At 42.1% G+C, this 16,810-nt stretch overlaps 1 protein-coding gene across 1 annotated transcript in view; it reads left to right on the top strand.

Annotated features, from left to right (window-relative positions):
• The first annotated feature begins 1,440 nt into the window (after positions 1-1,440).
• The window catches only part of TRPC5 (transient receptor potential cation channel subfamily C member 5), a 68,431-nt gene continuing 53,061 nt past the window's right edge, over positions 1,441-16,810 (top strand). The window contains exon 1 of the mRNA XM_075107247.1: positions 1,441-1,831. Within this exon, the coding sequence (XP_074963348.1) occupies positions 1,454-1,831 (378 nt within the window). The 5' untranslated portion in view covers positions 1,441-1,453. The remainder of the gene's footprint in view (positions 1,832-16,810) is intronic.

The raw sequence follows: 16,810 nt of genomic DNA, 5'->3' as shown, positions 1-16,810 counted from the left end.
TTGTGTGTCTTCAGGTTGAAGCATTATGTGCAGAGAGCTGTAACAAAAACTTTTCTCGTACTTGTAGGAAACCAGGATACTAAGAGAGCACAGTTTTTGAGATACCAAACTTGTTGTTACAGATCTGGCTCCCCAGGAAATTCGCAGATGTAACTTCGCTGTGTGCTACAACCACCCACTATTTTGCAGTGTCAGCTGGGCTGGAGCTCAGATCCACCCACTCCCGCCGCTCCGGGCCCATTACACTGGAGCCAAAGGCAAAATGCAAATCGGCTCTGCTGAACACGGTTGCCTTATGGCACGCGGTGGGATGGTAAAAACAGAACCCATGGCGTCTCATTCCCGGTTCAGCACCTGAACCACGAGATCCTCCTTCTCATTATCTCTTTATCAAAACTTCTTCTTTCCCCTGGACAGGGAGCTGAAATGAAACAAAACTCTGGCTAATTTGCTGCAGAAAACCATTGAGCTTTGGGCAAGGAGATGGTATAAGTCATCCAATTATAGCTGGCTGGTGTCCCCTGGTCCTGACTTCGTGTGGTTTATTGATGCCAAATAGAGGTAGATAAGCATCGCTCCTTTTTGCCTTGCATGTGAATGCCTGTCCAGCCCATGTTTCCTACGACTTAAGTCACCTGCTAGGCTCTTTGAGCCATCAGAAGGAACAGTAATTCATTCAGGTTGCTACACTTGTTCCAGGGCAGGAACAGGTTCCTAGACCATAAACAACATCACTGCCTCTGGAGAGCAAGGGTGGTGGCTTTCTACATCAGCCTGTCTGTAGGTCCTATTTATAAATGAGGAGAGTGAGAAAATACATTTAAAAAATGCAAGCTTTAAAAATAAAACTGTGACCTAGCCAAAGAATAAACATTAGGGAAAAATCAAAACCTATTTTAAGAGATGGAAGCAGAGAAGCAGCAGCAAAAATAATCAAAATAAGTATTATTACTGTAAATAGGAGGGTGTAGATCAGCAGCTCCCACCACTGACAGTTCAGAGATGCTGAGGACGTGGCTCAGCAGTGAAAAAGGAGGGGAGTGAAAGAAACACTGAGCAGGAAATAAAGCAAAGATGAGAAATCCACCTATTTGCACATGCAGTAGATTATCCATAAACAACAAGATCATGCTTCTGACCAGATAAAAGAAATCAATGGCATAGTGGTTAAACTGGATTTAAAAAATATACTGAGTGTCTGCTGTTCTGCGAACCTCTTCAGAGCGGTAGTGTAACTTCTGTTTTTTCAGGTAGCCTTTTAATGTGGGGTTGCTCAGGGGGTGTTACCGTCACTGTCTGGAGAATAAAACAGCTTGAAAAGGGAATAGAAGCTTTTACCACGATGGACCTTTGGAAGATTGTCCCCTGTGAGGAACAGATAGGGGTTGCTTGTCTGTTTTGGCACTTACACATGCCTCTTCTTCCCCCCTAGGTTGCCCGGTCACTATGAACAATGGCCCAGCTATACTACAAAAAGGTAAACTATTCACCATACAGAGATCGGATCCCATTACAGATTGTGCGAGCGGAGGCAGAGCTCTCAGCGGAAGAGAAGGCCTACCTCAGCGCTGTGGAGAAGGGGGACTATGCCAGTGTGAAACATGCCTTGCAAGAGGCAGAGATCTACTACAACATCAACATTAACTGTATGGATCCTCTTGGTCGCAGTGCCCTTTTAATAGCCATAGAGAATGAAAATCTGGAGATCATGGAGTTGCTTTTGAGCCACAGTGTGTATGTGGGAGATGCTCTGCTGTATGCAATACGGAAAGAGGTGGTGGGAGCTGTGGAGCTGCTGCTGAATTACAGGAAGCCAAGTGGTGAAAAACAGGTTAGTCGAGTGTTCCAGTTCAGTTTTAAGCTATTATCCTGTGTTAGGAAAGTAGTACTGCACAGAGAGGTCTGTGCAGGAGTCACAAAACAAAGTCCTAATGTAGGTCCATTGCTTTAGATGCCCAGAGCAGACGTGGGCAGACCTGTTGGGATGATAACTTTCCAGTCTGAGCAAACATGTTCTGCCTGACTTAAATACTCAGCATTTTCAGTTTCACTCAGTGTTTTTCAGTCTTACAGTGTTTGTGAACATGCTGATTTATAGGTTGACTTATAGACACGCACTTTGTAAAGGAATTTGGGGCTGTCTGAAGTTAGATTACAATCTATAAATATGAACTATTGCCATGCTGTTGTGCTGATATTAAGTAGAATTGCTTTTCGTAAGTAAATCCTGAAAACACACAAGCTTATAAATAACTGTAAGCAAGCAAACAGTCTGCTAGGTTTCAGTGCTTAGCCATAGTACAGACATATCATCTTGGACTCCATCTCCAGAGAGCTCTAGTTCAGAAATGCTGAGACAGTACATAATGTTACAGCATGAGCAAAAGTACTTTATATCTGAGCAATGAACAACTCTGACTTGTGAGAAGGATCCTTAGCTACCAAGCCACCAGTAAATTACATAAGGATCTTTGTGAAAAAACAGTCTGAATCCTGTCACTACAAGTGTCACGTATCACACGGTCCCTAACTTTTCTTTTTTTTCTTTTTTGCTTCTTTTCATTTGAAGTACTCCTGCCAATAACTAGAATAGTTTATATAAACTATATATTACTGACCACTGAGAGTTTTTGCATGTTCACTGCCAGAAAGGAGCATTTAAAACTTGGATAATCCTTACATATCAAGCCTTGTTTTGAAGTCTACCTGGACACATGCCTCTGTGTGTGAAAATGATTAATACCAGTCAATCATAGAAGAAAATGTTTTCAGTGGATAGGCCCCTTAGGGCACAGTTTTTCAATAGTAATTTTATGTAGCCAAAGCAAACAATAACGATCAGCTTAGTACTTAGAAATGGCAGCATTCTTCAGGCTGTGGCAATGTGATTCTAATGTGTGGTTTAAGCACTAGAGAGATGGAGAATCAGACCTAAAAATTTAAACGTTAGTACTAGGTTTTAGTCTGGCAAAAGGTAAGCAGCAAAATATGGACCACACGTGGGGAATGAGCCATTTTTTTTTGGTCTTCTGGAAAGTTTGACCATCCTATAGACCAACAGGACAGAAAGTAGAATAGAAGTTGTTTTTTTCAGCAGCATGAGAAACTGCCAGTAATTATTGGAGGTTGATGACAAGTTTCTCCTGAAATGTCATGGAAATCAAGTGATGGGATTCATGTGGATTTCTGTAATATCTCTTGAATACCAAAACTTGTGTCCACTCAGAATCACAGCCTTGCTGGCTTAACTGGACAGAGACAGAGGTCTGGGAAGTAAGGTTGATAAGCAATAAGCCGCTGAAATTCAGCTCCAACGTATCTAGTTCAGTGGTACGTTTCATAGTAGGTCTGTTTCATTTTTCGTTATCTCTATGCCAGTGTGCAGCTATCCTTCTGTAGCTAGGTTTGTGTCTGCTGCGAAGTTTACAACTTGAAGGAGAACATGTGTGTGGGAGAAGAGATGCAGTGCCAGTTTCAGCTTTATTTACAAGGTTTGTTACAAGACCAGATTTCATCAGTACATTTTAGACTAGTGCTGGCTTGATGCAAGATCTTATGTGCAAACTAGGATTAACTTCCCTGGCTGTGGTTCAGGCTTATCTGTAGACTGCAGAAAGTGTTTGCTGGTAGAGGGCTGCAGGACTGGACTTCCATTTTATCAGTTTCACTGGTTGTTCATGCAATGATGGTAATTAACATTTATTTCATGTATAGTAATATAACGTTAAATGGGAAGAAGTGCTTTGTTAAGCAAAATTGGGACAAAGTTGGTTAGCTTGTCAAATCACAAAGCTAATATAGGAGGGGTTTCTGAATGCAAGTTTCTTATGCTAATTCCACAGCACTATTGATATGTGTTCAGTAATTATATTTGCTGGACTTTCTCAGAAAGTCCTTTGGGAATCCTGTACCTAATTGCTTTCACAAAAAGCACGTGATAAATCAAATTAGCACAGCTTTGTCCTGATCAGCTACCTATGTGTTCCAAAACATATAGAAAACCTGCTTTTTTCGGTTGAGTAGTAGCAAAAACTCACACTTCATGGAACAGTCTCTGTCTGGCTGAGAAATCTGTAAGACAGTATCACATCACTCCTTATATATAAGGTTTAGTATAATCTATTCATTAAATGTACACAAGGTTCAGTTTGCCTGAGCAAACCCATGTGAAGGCAGCTCCTTGAGACACGTGTAGCAGCCTGTTTCCGATTAGGGCTGTCTGTTTGTCTTGCTGCACTTGGACAAAGGTGCAGAAGCAGCTTCTTCTGATTGCTCTCTCTTAAATGTTCAATGCGTCTCCTTCGTTATTCTGAGTCTGGAGTCTGTGAAAACCTGTTAGTTCCCATTTTCCAGCTGTTTGCCTCTGAGAGATTATTATTTGACTCTGTCCCAAAGTCTTGTTTCCCTAACTGCCAGGCATGAAGAGCTGCTCCTATTTGCGTCTGTTCACGTCAGCTCAGTTAATTGTTGTCTTTGCATCTCAAAAGCAGCTGAGTAGCATCATTCAGCATAATCCATTTTATGAGCATGTATCTTCGCTCATTCCCACCACCGTATCATCGTACCACAATCCTGACCGAAAATGTTACAGGTTGCATTATACCAGCCTCTTGTGAGGTTACAGTGACTGTATCTAGTTAGCAAAAGATAGACCCAAACCAAGGTAGAAAACCATGGCCCCTTACAGACTTGATCTGCAAAGCAGCTTTGCCCCCAGCCACCGAGTCTCTAACAGGTCACGTGTCCTGGGCACTCCATACCTGTCTCTTGAGAGCTGCCCAAGGCGAAGAGCTCTGCTGCTTTTCCCCTGTATGATGACCTTTCCAGGGAGCAGAAGTAAAAAAAATTTTCAAATATAGGAAGTGGCCTTTGTTGTATTCCTTATGTAAAAGAATCAGGGTCTCATTCACAATGTAAGGGTCAGGGAGATATGGATGAAGAGATCAGACAGCAGAGATGCTTATGTCCTGTTATTAGCTGAACACAGGGAGTCATTATTCTGCAAACATTTGCTAGACTGCTGTTTAAGCACCATTTACTGAAAATACCATGACAATGGCAGAGGTAAGTCATAGCCAGTAACTATAACAACACGCTTCGCTCGCGCTGCAGCCGTGTGTGCGCGTAAGGGCTGTCTCAGGAGGGGAAGAAATTACTCTACACGTGGGGCGTATGAGAGCAAGGAGCATGAACCACCTCTCTCTAAAGGCTGCTGCAAAGCACATGATAGATGAGTGTGCTGAACAGTGATATGTTCAAGCAGATGTATTTCCATTTAGGTTTACCTCTAAGCAAGGTACATGGGTTATTTTAAGAACTTAGCATTTGTCCTCAAAGCTGTTCTGCCCTGTCCTGACAACTTACAGCCACGGTTTTGTGTACTGCTCTGTGCATCTCTTGATAAAGCTGGGAAGAAGACTTCACCAGGTACAGCCAGAATAACTCTGTGGCTAATAAAAGTTAAAGCTGTTTTGAAAGATACTGTCACCTACGGGAGATTTTGCATTCATGAGAGAATAATCACGGTGCAAGCACCTGCCTTTTGCCACCATGGGAAGACCATAGAGGTGTGCTGGTGTGCTTCACCCTCTGCAAAGAGTAAAGTCCAGGCTTTAAAAGACTCACTCTCTTCTTCAGATCAGAGCTAACCTCTCCACAAATATGCCACACCATGCTCTGGTTGTCTGTGCACAGGACAGGCCCGATACATACAATGGGAAAACAAGACTTTGTGCGCTATTCTATCGGTACATGTCAAAACCAGAGATCTGGTTGGAATTAACAGGGAAATTGAAATCACTTCTTCCTATTTTTTGATTCAATTCTACCATAGGAGCAAGGGAATGTACATATGAAAGCTGTTGAACAAATTCTCTTTTCCAGTAAAATCTTCTGTCTCCAAACCTATTGTACCTTTGAGTTTTGGGGTTTTTTCCTAAAAGTCGTATCAGAAATTTTTTTTACTCTACAAGCATCAGTACAGTGGGTTATGTTTTCAGCCAGGCTGGATTCTGCACCTAAGCTGCCCCAGCAAAGAGGAGGAAATATATGTCTGAAAACTCACATTTTCCTACATATTTGATTCACTTTCAATTTATCATTAGTAACAGTTGTATTTCCAGACATTTTGAAGCTTACTGAAATCAGTACAAATTTTCTCTTTGACTCCAGATGAGATCTTCAGGGGCATTTTCTTAATAGCCTCTTGTGTGAATTCTGTGGAGTGGTCCCAGTTCTCCACTAAATATGCATCACAGCTCGCAGAGTAGCGCTCACAGTTTGCACAGATCTCGCATCATTTTTTGCCTTGCTACAGTGGATGTGTTTGCAGCGCATCAGACAAGGTCTGTGCTGACTCCTGAGCCCTCCTTCCGTTCTTTAAGAAGCTGTAATCAGTCATCTGAATTACTACACGTTCATGGTGTAGCCATAAGCACCTTTATGGGTAGCTGTTTTCTTCACAACAATCAGAGCTGACATCGAATGTTTACATAAGGATGATACTAGCATCTCTCTGGTATCTGCCAAAATTAGCAATTTGCTCATGCAGATGGCTCCAAATTAATCTGGTTCACAGATGGGACTAAAAATGCAATTCCTCAATAAGGAGAATAAAAAGAAAAGGGATCTTGGTATTTGTGTCTGTGATTGATTTTTTCGATGGTCCGAAGGCCTTCTGAATCAATGAGATCTCAACAGATACCAATCCCTATGTCTTCCGAAAGAAGGAGCTTTACAGAAATAAACCCTGGAAGAGTATGGTTGCAAAGGGGAAACTATAGAGAATAAAAGGCAAGTTTTCAGTCTTAGCTGCTAATCCTCAGATATCTGCTGGTGGAAGGTTGATGCACTTGATAGTATTAGAGAACTTAAAATTTGACCTCAAAAACTCACTTTCAGATGAGCTGATGAGTGAAAATCTGCCTTAATATTTGTGTAAATATCTTAGATCAACGGCCTAGAGACAAGCTTTTGTGAACCAGAAATTATATGTTGCCTTAAACCATTTTATTCTTGCCCAAATCCAGTGACTTTCTTGATACAATGTGGTTTAGCTTAATTTTCCTACTCACATAGGGTTCGTTGTCCTGTGTGCAGAGTCTAGTGCAAAGTTTAGCTCTTTCCACCAACCGCTCTTGATTTCTGCAGACTTGCTGATTCCTTTTAGATGTACGAGCTCATTGCTAGCATTGTCAGCCCAGTGCCATCACTGACGGGACTTTTTAAGCCCAAGGAAGCTGTCAGATATCTCATGACATAAAAGCTAGATTCTGCAGGGAATTGGAAAGAGAAGAGTTTTAGAAGCAGCTGGTGTTCCTCATGCCCTGGGTGAAGTGGGTACTGTGGATCCCCCTCACCTGCAGGCAAAGTGCACAGAGGTACCCTGTGGCAGGACCTGAGGATCTGGGGTTTGTAGCTGTGAGAAATGTTATCCTGTTTCCGTCAGTAAAAGGTTTATCTTTCTTTCAGAGGTGAAGGAGAGGCTTGTGGCCTTCCCAGCTAAAACTGCTAAACTTTGCAGCACTAGCTGCTAACCCATAAGCTGAGGATGGATGTGGGGAGATCACTCACATAAGGGGTGAACAAAGAAGCCGTGCTTATGTGGTGGTAATAGATATTCTGGGTGCATGCACTGTCTTCTGGAACATCACAGCCAAGGCCAGTCCCAGCAAGCATGGAGCTTTACGAAGGTGCAAAGTACAACCGAGTGATCAGAGCAAGCCCAAAGTGCAAGTGAATCTGTGTAGCCCTTCTGCAGTGTTAACCTTTGCATACCAGCAGTATTTGTGTTCTTCCTTGAGTTTCAAAAGGTCAGCTAATTCAAGAAGGTGTTGCTGAAACCTGGACATCTGTGTCAAGGAAGTCTACAGGCATGGCCTGTTCTCATGTAGTTCTTGCTATTGAACACAGTAACAGAGAGGGTAACAGGCTGATTGGTATGACTCAGTACAGATGCTGTGCCCTTTGGTGTGACTCAAACCAGCCATTTCCATGTTAATATGAGAGGTCCAAAGTGAAAAGGGAAGGCTGAACCTGGTTAGATATGCTTTGAGCAAGAGCAGGTTCTGAAGAATAGAAGCAGTTGAGAAAAACTGGCCACAAATTCTCAGTATGAAAATATTTGAAAGGCACAATAAGGAAGAAAGATTGTGTCTGAAAACAGAAAACTAGCTGTTACTGCTCCAAAGCCTAATGGCTCTGCTAGCATCCAAGCTTTTCATTATTTTTATTGATGCAGTAATAATTCACATCTATAGTTAACATGCCTTTGACATTGGCGGCTGCCTTCAAAATGAATTCCATCTAATTAAACTAAACAACAGAGGAATCAAAGACCACTTCAGTTAATGATGACAGTTAACTGGGAATTTCTTTCCTCCCGCCCCACTGCCTTCCTCCCCAAATAATTTTAAATCTATGAGAAGGAGGTGTGAGGCAAAATGAAGAACTCGGGTGTTGTGTCGGATAGAGCTAATGAGTAGCATCAGGTCTAGGGCTTGCAGGCTGCAGTGCCTGCTACCAGGCATCCGACCCAGGCAAATAAGACACCAGCTTCTTCACCTGGGCCAGCATAAAGTCTGTTATTAGTTCGTAAGAGAGCTGCTGGGGTCAGGCCAAGAACTGCATCACAGCATGCACAAACATGTTGTGCTTCTAATTTAACATACAGACAGGTGGAGAAATTGGAATGCACTGTTACATGAGATGCTTCCCAGGGAATTATCTTTATTAATTTGTGGGAGTGATCTTAGCACTTACCTGTGTTCGGCACACGGTACAGTGTGTTTTCGGTCAGGAGTGATGGGTGCATGGGTTTCAGCTGGGTGGGCTGCCTGTAACAAGCTCTTTGTAGGGGAAAAAAATCCTGTTTGTGTTCATCCAGAAGTAAAATTTTGGTCTCTCTATAGATCTGTTGATTAAGGGGTTAAGTTTAAAAAAAAACATATACATGCCTATTACTGGCCACCCTTTGCTCATAAGCCCCAGTTACAGCATTAGCTGTCCCCTGACATCACATAACACATGTTTTTGCCTCTGGTGTGAACGACTTCCGAAACCCAGCAGGGGCTATCTAGATTCACTGACAGAAAATATGCAGGAGAGTCTGCCTGGTGCAATAGTTGCAACACATTTTCTGAGGAAAGCTTCTTTGTATGGGGAAATTGAACAAATTACAGGCTCTCCCGAAACAAAGCTCTCGGATCTATAAAGAACTGCAGGGTGGTTTAGTAGGAGTCCCCTAGTCCTTATCTGGCTGTTGAGTAGAGCAGTGCTTGAGTTTGCAAAGTAGGGTGGCACCTTTATGGCTTTTTTATCCCTGCGATGGGCAGTCTTTTGGTGGCAAGGAGAGGGAGAATCAAAAAGGCATAGACTGAGAACAACATTCGCTCTGCTCGTCTCCGCATTGTTAGAGCAAGGGAACGCTGCAATCCAAGGTCTGTGCTCTTGCACGGCGTTGGGAGAGCATGTTGGAAAACTGCTCAAGCCTGCAAGAGGCTCAGGGTCACGTGCATCGTTGGTACATAATTTGTGGCAGTGCAAGAGGGCTTGTGTGCTCCACTTAAATACTCCTCAGGCAGACAGATGATGAGTTAGAGGCAGTCTCTGAAGCATGAGGGGGATGTCATTAGCTAGATGTTATGAACTACCTAGAATTAAGAAATAACAAAGGAAGCGACTCCCTGAGTAGTAGTAAAGGAAGACCACAACCACACATATTTTATTCTCATGTGACTCCCTGCCACCTGTCTACATTGTCCTTTCTCTGCTATCACAAACTTTGGGGGCTTTTCAGAAGCCACAGTGTCATCTTGGTTAGTGTAATAACAACGCCAAAAGCCCAGCTTAATAGTCAAAATGGGGAGAAATGCAGCCTCCTGCTTTGTGAGCGTCAGGGTGTGTTCTGTGCAATACCATACAGCGCTGGGCTGGCACCAGAGGCAGTCACTCGATCCTCTCTGAGATGCGGTCTTACGATCGAATCTGATTCTTTTGGTTTTTTTTAAGGAATGCAATTGAATAGGAGCACAACCCCACCTCTCCCAAGCAAAAAGCCCTCCCTTTCCAAGCTCTGTTAGCAACATGTTACCTCACCTAAGCTTAGTGAAACATCTCTCATCCGCACACAGTAATAAATTACGGGAAATAGGGACATTTTATGTACAAAGATGACATAAAAGGCTATAGATAGCATGATTATTAGCCTACATTAGCACATCTTGTCCTTGTTACCACTAAGAACGGAAAATACAGAGACCAAATAAAATGAATTAAAAAGCTGGACAACTCTTCCCTCCCAGAATAAATCCTGGAAAATGTTAGAAAAAGAGGAGTCATAAAACAAAGATTACCTTGAAGACAAAGCCTGCAAATTTCCAGCTAACCACAGACTGTCTCCGTGTCAGCATGCTTGGGATCAGGGGAAACCTAACCCATAAAATGAGAAAATATCTAAGGTGCAGCAATGTTCCAAGGCCTTTAGAGGTGTTAAGAAATGTACAGGACTGGATTAAGTAAGCTCTTCAACAAAATAAATTTCCGATCTTAAAAACAACATTAAAAATTGTTAGGGTTTAGTCTTTATTTTTTTTTATCCAAAATAGCTGCTTCTATCCCAGAGTAACTCTCAAAATAGTGATAAAGAAAGGTGAAGAAATGAACAAACAGCATTTTATGTTTCCAAAAAGGGAGAAAACCTGGCTTAAGGCATATAAGCCTATCCAAACGTCAGGAGAAAATTCAGTTTAGTCTCATGTCAGCAATACTAGACTTAGCCCTGAGTTGGTTTCAGAGGGTCTCAGGAAACAGATCTAGCAAGCAGCCGGATTGTAAATGCATGTCTGCATTTTGGCAAGGCTTTGGTAGGTCCATAATGTGCTGTGAGCCAGGTTCTGATGGCAGTTACACCACTTTTTCTCTAGCGGCTTCGTTGAGGCCTGGATTTGTAATAGTCCTGAACTGTTGTCCCTTGTTTGTTTTAATCGGGACAAGTGTCATTATTCAGCTAGCCCCAGGCTGCGGTAGTGTGTGATAAAACCAAACTTCATTTGATAGTTGGTCATATCATAGACATAATGTGGCATAACATATAAGTTGTGACTAAAATAAACTTCTCGGCCATTCTTACACAGATGAGAAGTCATAACCAGGAGAGGGTGCAATTGCTCACGGCACAACACTGGTCCTGTTTCTCTAGACAAGGGTAGGCACCCGCCAACCCCTCTTCAGCTGGATTCAGTAGTTCTTAGCTGGAGCAATACACAGGAATTCAGGGCAAAGCAGACCTCAAGACTGCATTTCATTTAAATACAAGAGGTTCAAACGCAAGCTAACTCTAACAGTGTCCCTCTGTGACTTGGAGAATGAACTCCCCACTGACTGCACTTTCTTCATTTCATCATCAAGTGCCTCATCTTATTTCCTCCACCCACATCAGAAAGGGAGAGTGGCTTAGAGGAGAGAGTGCTCTGTCTGGAATAAGTTGCCACAGGCCATTTAAATGCATATTTGCAAAATCCTTTCCTTTTGAAGGCTTCTCTCTGGATTCCTCTTTTTTAATCCCCCACAAAAGAGGAGTTATTATGTAGCATCAACCACAAGTGGTGACATCTTTGAACAATCTTTCTGGCTGTGCTGCACTTCCTAAACACATGGCTGAACACAACAAACTGATGCAGTTCTGCCACTGTCAAATGCATTAGGTTTCAGTGTAGCTCTGAAAACTAACCCCTTGTTCTACCTCAATTTTTAAACACATGGATAAGAAGCCAAATTAAAAGTTGAAGAATCTAGAGCAGATATATCTGGATTAACGTATTTTGCTTTTGTTTATTGGTTGCAGAGAGAGAAATTTGGTTTACAAGTATCACAAATTAATTTTTCACATTATTTCAGCAGTAATGCATTATATCATGCTTTTTTTTTTAATTCAAAGATACCTATTTCAGTGTTAATATATACCATATAGCAACCTTGTATCAGCATTTGGCTTTCTACAAAGCACGAAGTGGTACTAATTTTCTTTGTTTCGTAGTATCAGCCTGAGGGGCAGAGACTTTATTTGACTCTACTGGCAGGTAAGTCACTGTGCAGATTTTAGACCAGAAGGAGCCTTTTTTTCAGCTGGATATTCTGGGACAACTGTATTGAAATAATTTGAATACTTCAATAACAACAGCAGAGCTCGCCCAAAAGTACATCTACAACCACATGTGCTTTATGCCAGAGTTACAAACTCATTCATAATGAGTACAAAAGCCCTGAAAGAACATTACTTTTTTGTTATCAGTTTGTGTCATTCATTATATTTCATTAGCCAAATTACATCATTTCATTCAATGAATTCCTCTTTAGAGAAAAACCAACCTCTCTATTAATAAAGATACTGTCATCACTCTGATACAAGATGTCTCTCAAGGCATCTCTGATTAAGATATTCAGTTATTGAAAGTGGCACCACTGCATCACCTAAAATGAATGCTTAAACTTATAGAAGCGTGCGACATTTTTCCAGAGTTCCACATAAGGAAACAAATACCCATGGGGTTCTGTCAATGAAAGAATTTGTTTATGAGTTTAGGCAAGGAGCAGGATTCAGTTGGTCATGCCAGTCACAATATGTTTTTTTTTCAAGACAAGTTTGCTGGCAACATGGCCGATCTGCAGTCTAGCACCACTGACTGTCTCTCATTCTCTATTTATAGAGCTGCAGCTAGAAGTACCACAGGACTGCAACTCTGAGAAAAATCAGAGTCACTGCTAAAGCTGCTTTGTCCGCTGAGCCTTGCGCTAAATTGATGTAGTGTAAAACCTCCTTTTTAGAATGATAAAAATTGGCTGCGCCTGTCACCATGCTTGTGAACGGCCTATGTGCTTCCCCCATAGGGCTCCATGCAGGAAAGCAAACTAGAAATAGGAAATCCTTGCTCAATAAGTTACCCAAGCTTCCATTTCTGAGAGTTACGTTTGAAGTTTTCCAGGGAGGTTGCACGAGTTTGTTTTGCTTAGTAAAACATTGTTTTGGCAATTGGGAAATCTTTTATAACATATAGTTGTATCAAAAAGTTATGCAAGCTGAAAATAAGGCAGATTAATATATTTACCGTTTGTCATGGTTATACTTACAATCTACAATGCTGGTCCAGGTGAGGTGCTAGTTTATGGAATGGAGATGGCTTGAAAATGTGGGAATTCTACCTGTAACAGGTAAAAGTATTATTACTTATCTTCAAACAAAAACGGCAGCATTCTCAATGCCAGACCAGATGCATATTTAGGCTGTCTCTGACCCAAGAAGCTTCCAGTTAGAGATTAACAAAATAAGAAAGTGAAGGATTGTGTGGTTAGGCTTTTGCTTTACTTTCTGGATATTCTCTTTTCAGTTTAGGTCTGAAGCACTGAAGGGTTACCTGCGGAGACTGCAGCTGTGAGCACCAGAGAGGGTGAACACTGAGGGACCTGAACTTGAAGGGAGACTAATGTCTGGTAGGGTTACCAGACCATAATCAGGACGACTGTCAATACAGAGGGGTGGAAAAGCGTAAGACATGGAGAAAGGAACAGAAAACCACCCCCAAATAGTCACTAGACAGAACCAGGCTCTTTCCTCAGAGTTCAAGATTTTGCACTTAACTGGCAAGTTCCTTTGCTGCAGAACAGCTTTTTTTTCACCTAGTTGTCTTTTTTATATGCATAGATAGATGACAGATGCTGTGGAAACATCATAGCTTGCTTTGAAATCTTCTGGTGTTTAAACACGGATATTATGTTCCAGGGTCCATGAAAGACAAAAGATGCATTCATATTGGTCTTTAGTTTGGTTGAGGAGTGTGCTTTTGAGGTGTATCTCCTTAACCTCCCCATTTACTGCTCTTTGGTTCACATTGCTGAGCCATCTCAGACACCTTGGGCTGGACTGCTTTTACACATTAAACCAGAGGATGTGCTCCAGGGGCACTCAGATACCAGACTAGATTAAGTCCAAAGTAAAAATCCTCAAAGACCTGCAACAAGGCCATTGGGTCTTCAGTGCCAGGGTTTTTTTTTTTTGCCCTGTAGTTCTGCTCCTCTTACTCTGTACCGGTTACTAACATGAGCAGAGATTCCTGCTCTTCCTATCCAGAGCTTCTTTCCAGCTGTGCACTATTTACTAGAAAACTTGTTTTTCCGTTTAGAAGAGGCCCTAGCTGTACTGAACAGTGTTTTTATGTGAGCTAATCCTCCATTTTCTTCTCCTATAATGAATGAAGCTTGTTTCTCCCCATGCCTTTATTTAAAAAGGAGATTTTTCACTCGCTGCAGTGTTGTTCAGGGAAGGGGTGGTACAGTGCTAAGCAGCCTACCTTTATGAGGATTAAGTCTAGAAAGATGGTAACAAGCATTCAATCACATGTTGTTAATGGTATCATTAATTTCTTAAGCGAACATTACCAAGATGAAATATAGACAAGGCACATGCTCCTATGCAAGTAGTGACAATAAGGTTCTGAAGGACTCAGCTTAACAGCTTGTGTCAGGTGATGAGGTTAATGGAAAAGAATTTGTTATTCAGGTCACTTAATGAAAATAACCTTGGAAGAGCTTAGCAGAGCCCTTGGGATAGAATAATTTATTCCTCTTCTGCTTCCATCACTGTAAGTTAACCCAAGACTTAGAAGAAGCTGATCTAAACGTGATCTCAACCTGTCACAGTAGTGCAGGAGAAACATCAGCAATTACAACGCATTGGTGTAATCTCTGCTGCCCCTCCAGTGATAGTAGGTAGAATAGGGCCTTCAGAGCAAAGGCTTGCTTTGCATAGCCCCATCTGTAAAACAGGACAGTTTGTTAAGATGCAGGTTATCAAAACACTGTGCAAGAAGACAACAAAAAAATTCACCCCAAGACATACAACTTTTAACCAACGCATGGTCTTTGGACCAGCCAGGCATAGAAAAGAGAGGCCGCAGCAGCCATCATTTACACTATTCCTCTTCTGGGTTTTGGTTGCTTGTTTCGCTGCTCAGCTGTAATCAGAAATAAGCTTCAGCTCCTGTGATTTGACGCCTTAGACTGATCTGCTCCTGGACCCTAGGGAGCCTCTATGTCTCCGCACCACCATTTCGCTTCTTATCCCTTAATTAAACATACTGCAAGCTGCCCAGGAAAACATGTCTTCCATGCAGCGGCTGCCTGAGACCTAACAAAGTAGTGCTCCGTTTTTGGGGTGAGGGCTTGCAATTTAAGCCAGAATAAGGGATGGGAGAGCATTTGATAGGTACCCCTGATTTGTTCCCAAATCTTGGGGCAACCATTTTTAGCGCTAGATCTGGATTTAGAAAGCCTCAGGAGTAGACAGAAGCAGACAAGATTAGCACTATCTCCACCTATAACATTACTACCTGGTCTGCAAGTGCCCATTTCATATTTTAAGCAACATGAATGCCTCATCTGTGTAAAGCTCAAAATCCCTTTCACAGCCCAGGGTACAATAGCTTCCATACAGAAAAACAAGATTAAACTTGACACTAATAGGAGTGATAGAGGGGGGGAAGCGTTCTTCCTTTGAGGCAGAGGCTGTGAATACAGCAGCCAGTGACTGACTGAAAAAGGAGGGGAAGAAAGATAAACGCAGATATTCAAGCATCAGGGCTTAAAAAAATGCTTCTGAGAGAGAGAGAAAAAACCCCAAACAACCCATACCTTTCTCCTGACATTTAACAAACTACCTAAATGAGCTAAGCAAAGGAAAAGACAGAAAGTCAAAGACTTTACAAAGAGAGCTGCTTTCAGCTGTTTGTTATTAGATATCTTAAAATGCATTTATCCAACCTGGCTCAGAGACACCAGGTCCTCCATAACCCACAGCCAATCTTCACTACCATTCTCTCTTTTTTTCCCCATGAGCCATATTTATAGGCTCCCTCCTGGCTGCCTCTGTAGGCACCAGCCTTGTTTGCAAATCCTCTTTACACCTGTGTGTCTCCTCATGTGCCACATTGAGGGTAGCAGACTTGTATTATTCCCAACAATACCTCTAGCCACCCAGTAAGCCCTGCTCCAGTAAATAATCCTGCATTTCAGCATGCTGCCAACCTTTGGGAGAGTGCTGGGTATTGCGAGCAGGCTCTGTCCTGCTGTCGGCTGGGTTATGTAGAGGTTTAGCGATCGTCTACAGCCCAGGAGTCTTTAGCTCTTTAGTGCTATAGAGGCACTTAACTCCCAGGGAACTTGGGTTCAGTGGTTAGAGGTACGCTGTCTCACGACCAGTCTTAAGTATATCCTACAGAAGGATTTCTAACTGGTTACTCCATGCTACTTTATTGCTGCTTTACTTCTGGATTTTTACAGACTGAGTAATGTTTCCTGTCATTAGGACTCTTTGACAATAGTCTCTCTGAAACGCCTTTGACATTTGCAAGGGGAAGCAGGCCTACTGTTCACCAAAACCAGCAATCACCCCTTGAGCAGCAGGATGCCAACTGCCAGGGCAAGAGCGGTGGGCACACGAAGTACAGTATGCTTGAGTAATGATTAACACACAACAAAGAGAGCTGCCTTTGCTGCAAATGGAAACACACTGCGTGCTTGGGATGTAAGAGCATTTTGGTCTAATTTTGCACTCTGCATATAGTAATAAGACACAACAGGGTGTGCATTAAGCTCATCTTTTGAGAAGTGCAACAGTAGCTGAATAATGCACACCCTGGAGTGTCTTATTTGTAGTGGACTATGGCTCATTAATTTTACATTTAAATTTTTTCAAACCCATTAAAAAAAGAAAACAAATCTATTCTGAGGGCAGTTATGTAATGTATCCTTCCACTGAAAA

Source organism: Phalacrocorax aristotelis, chromosome 11 (genome assembly GCF_949628215.1).
Source record: "Phalacrocorax aristotelis chromosome 11, bGulAri2.1, whole genome shotgun sequence".
NCBI classification, from domain to species: Eukaryota; Metazoa; Chordata; class Aves; order Suliformes; family Phalacrocoracidae; genus Phalacrocorax; species Phalacrocorax aristotelis.
The sequence above is the reverse complement of the archived record's forward strand: the minus strand, read 5'-3'. Positions and strand labels throughout refer to the sequence as shown.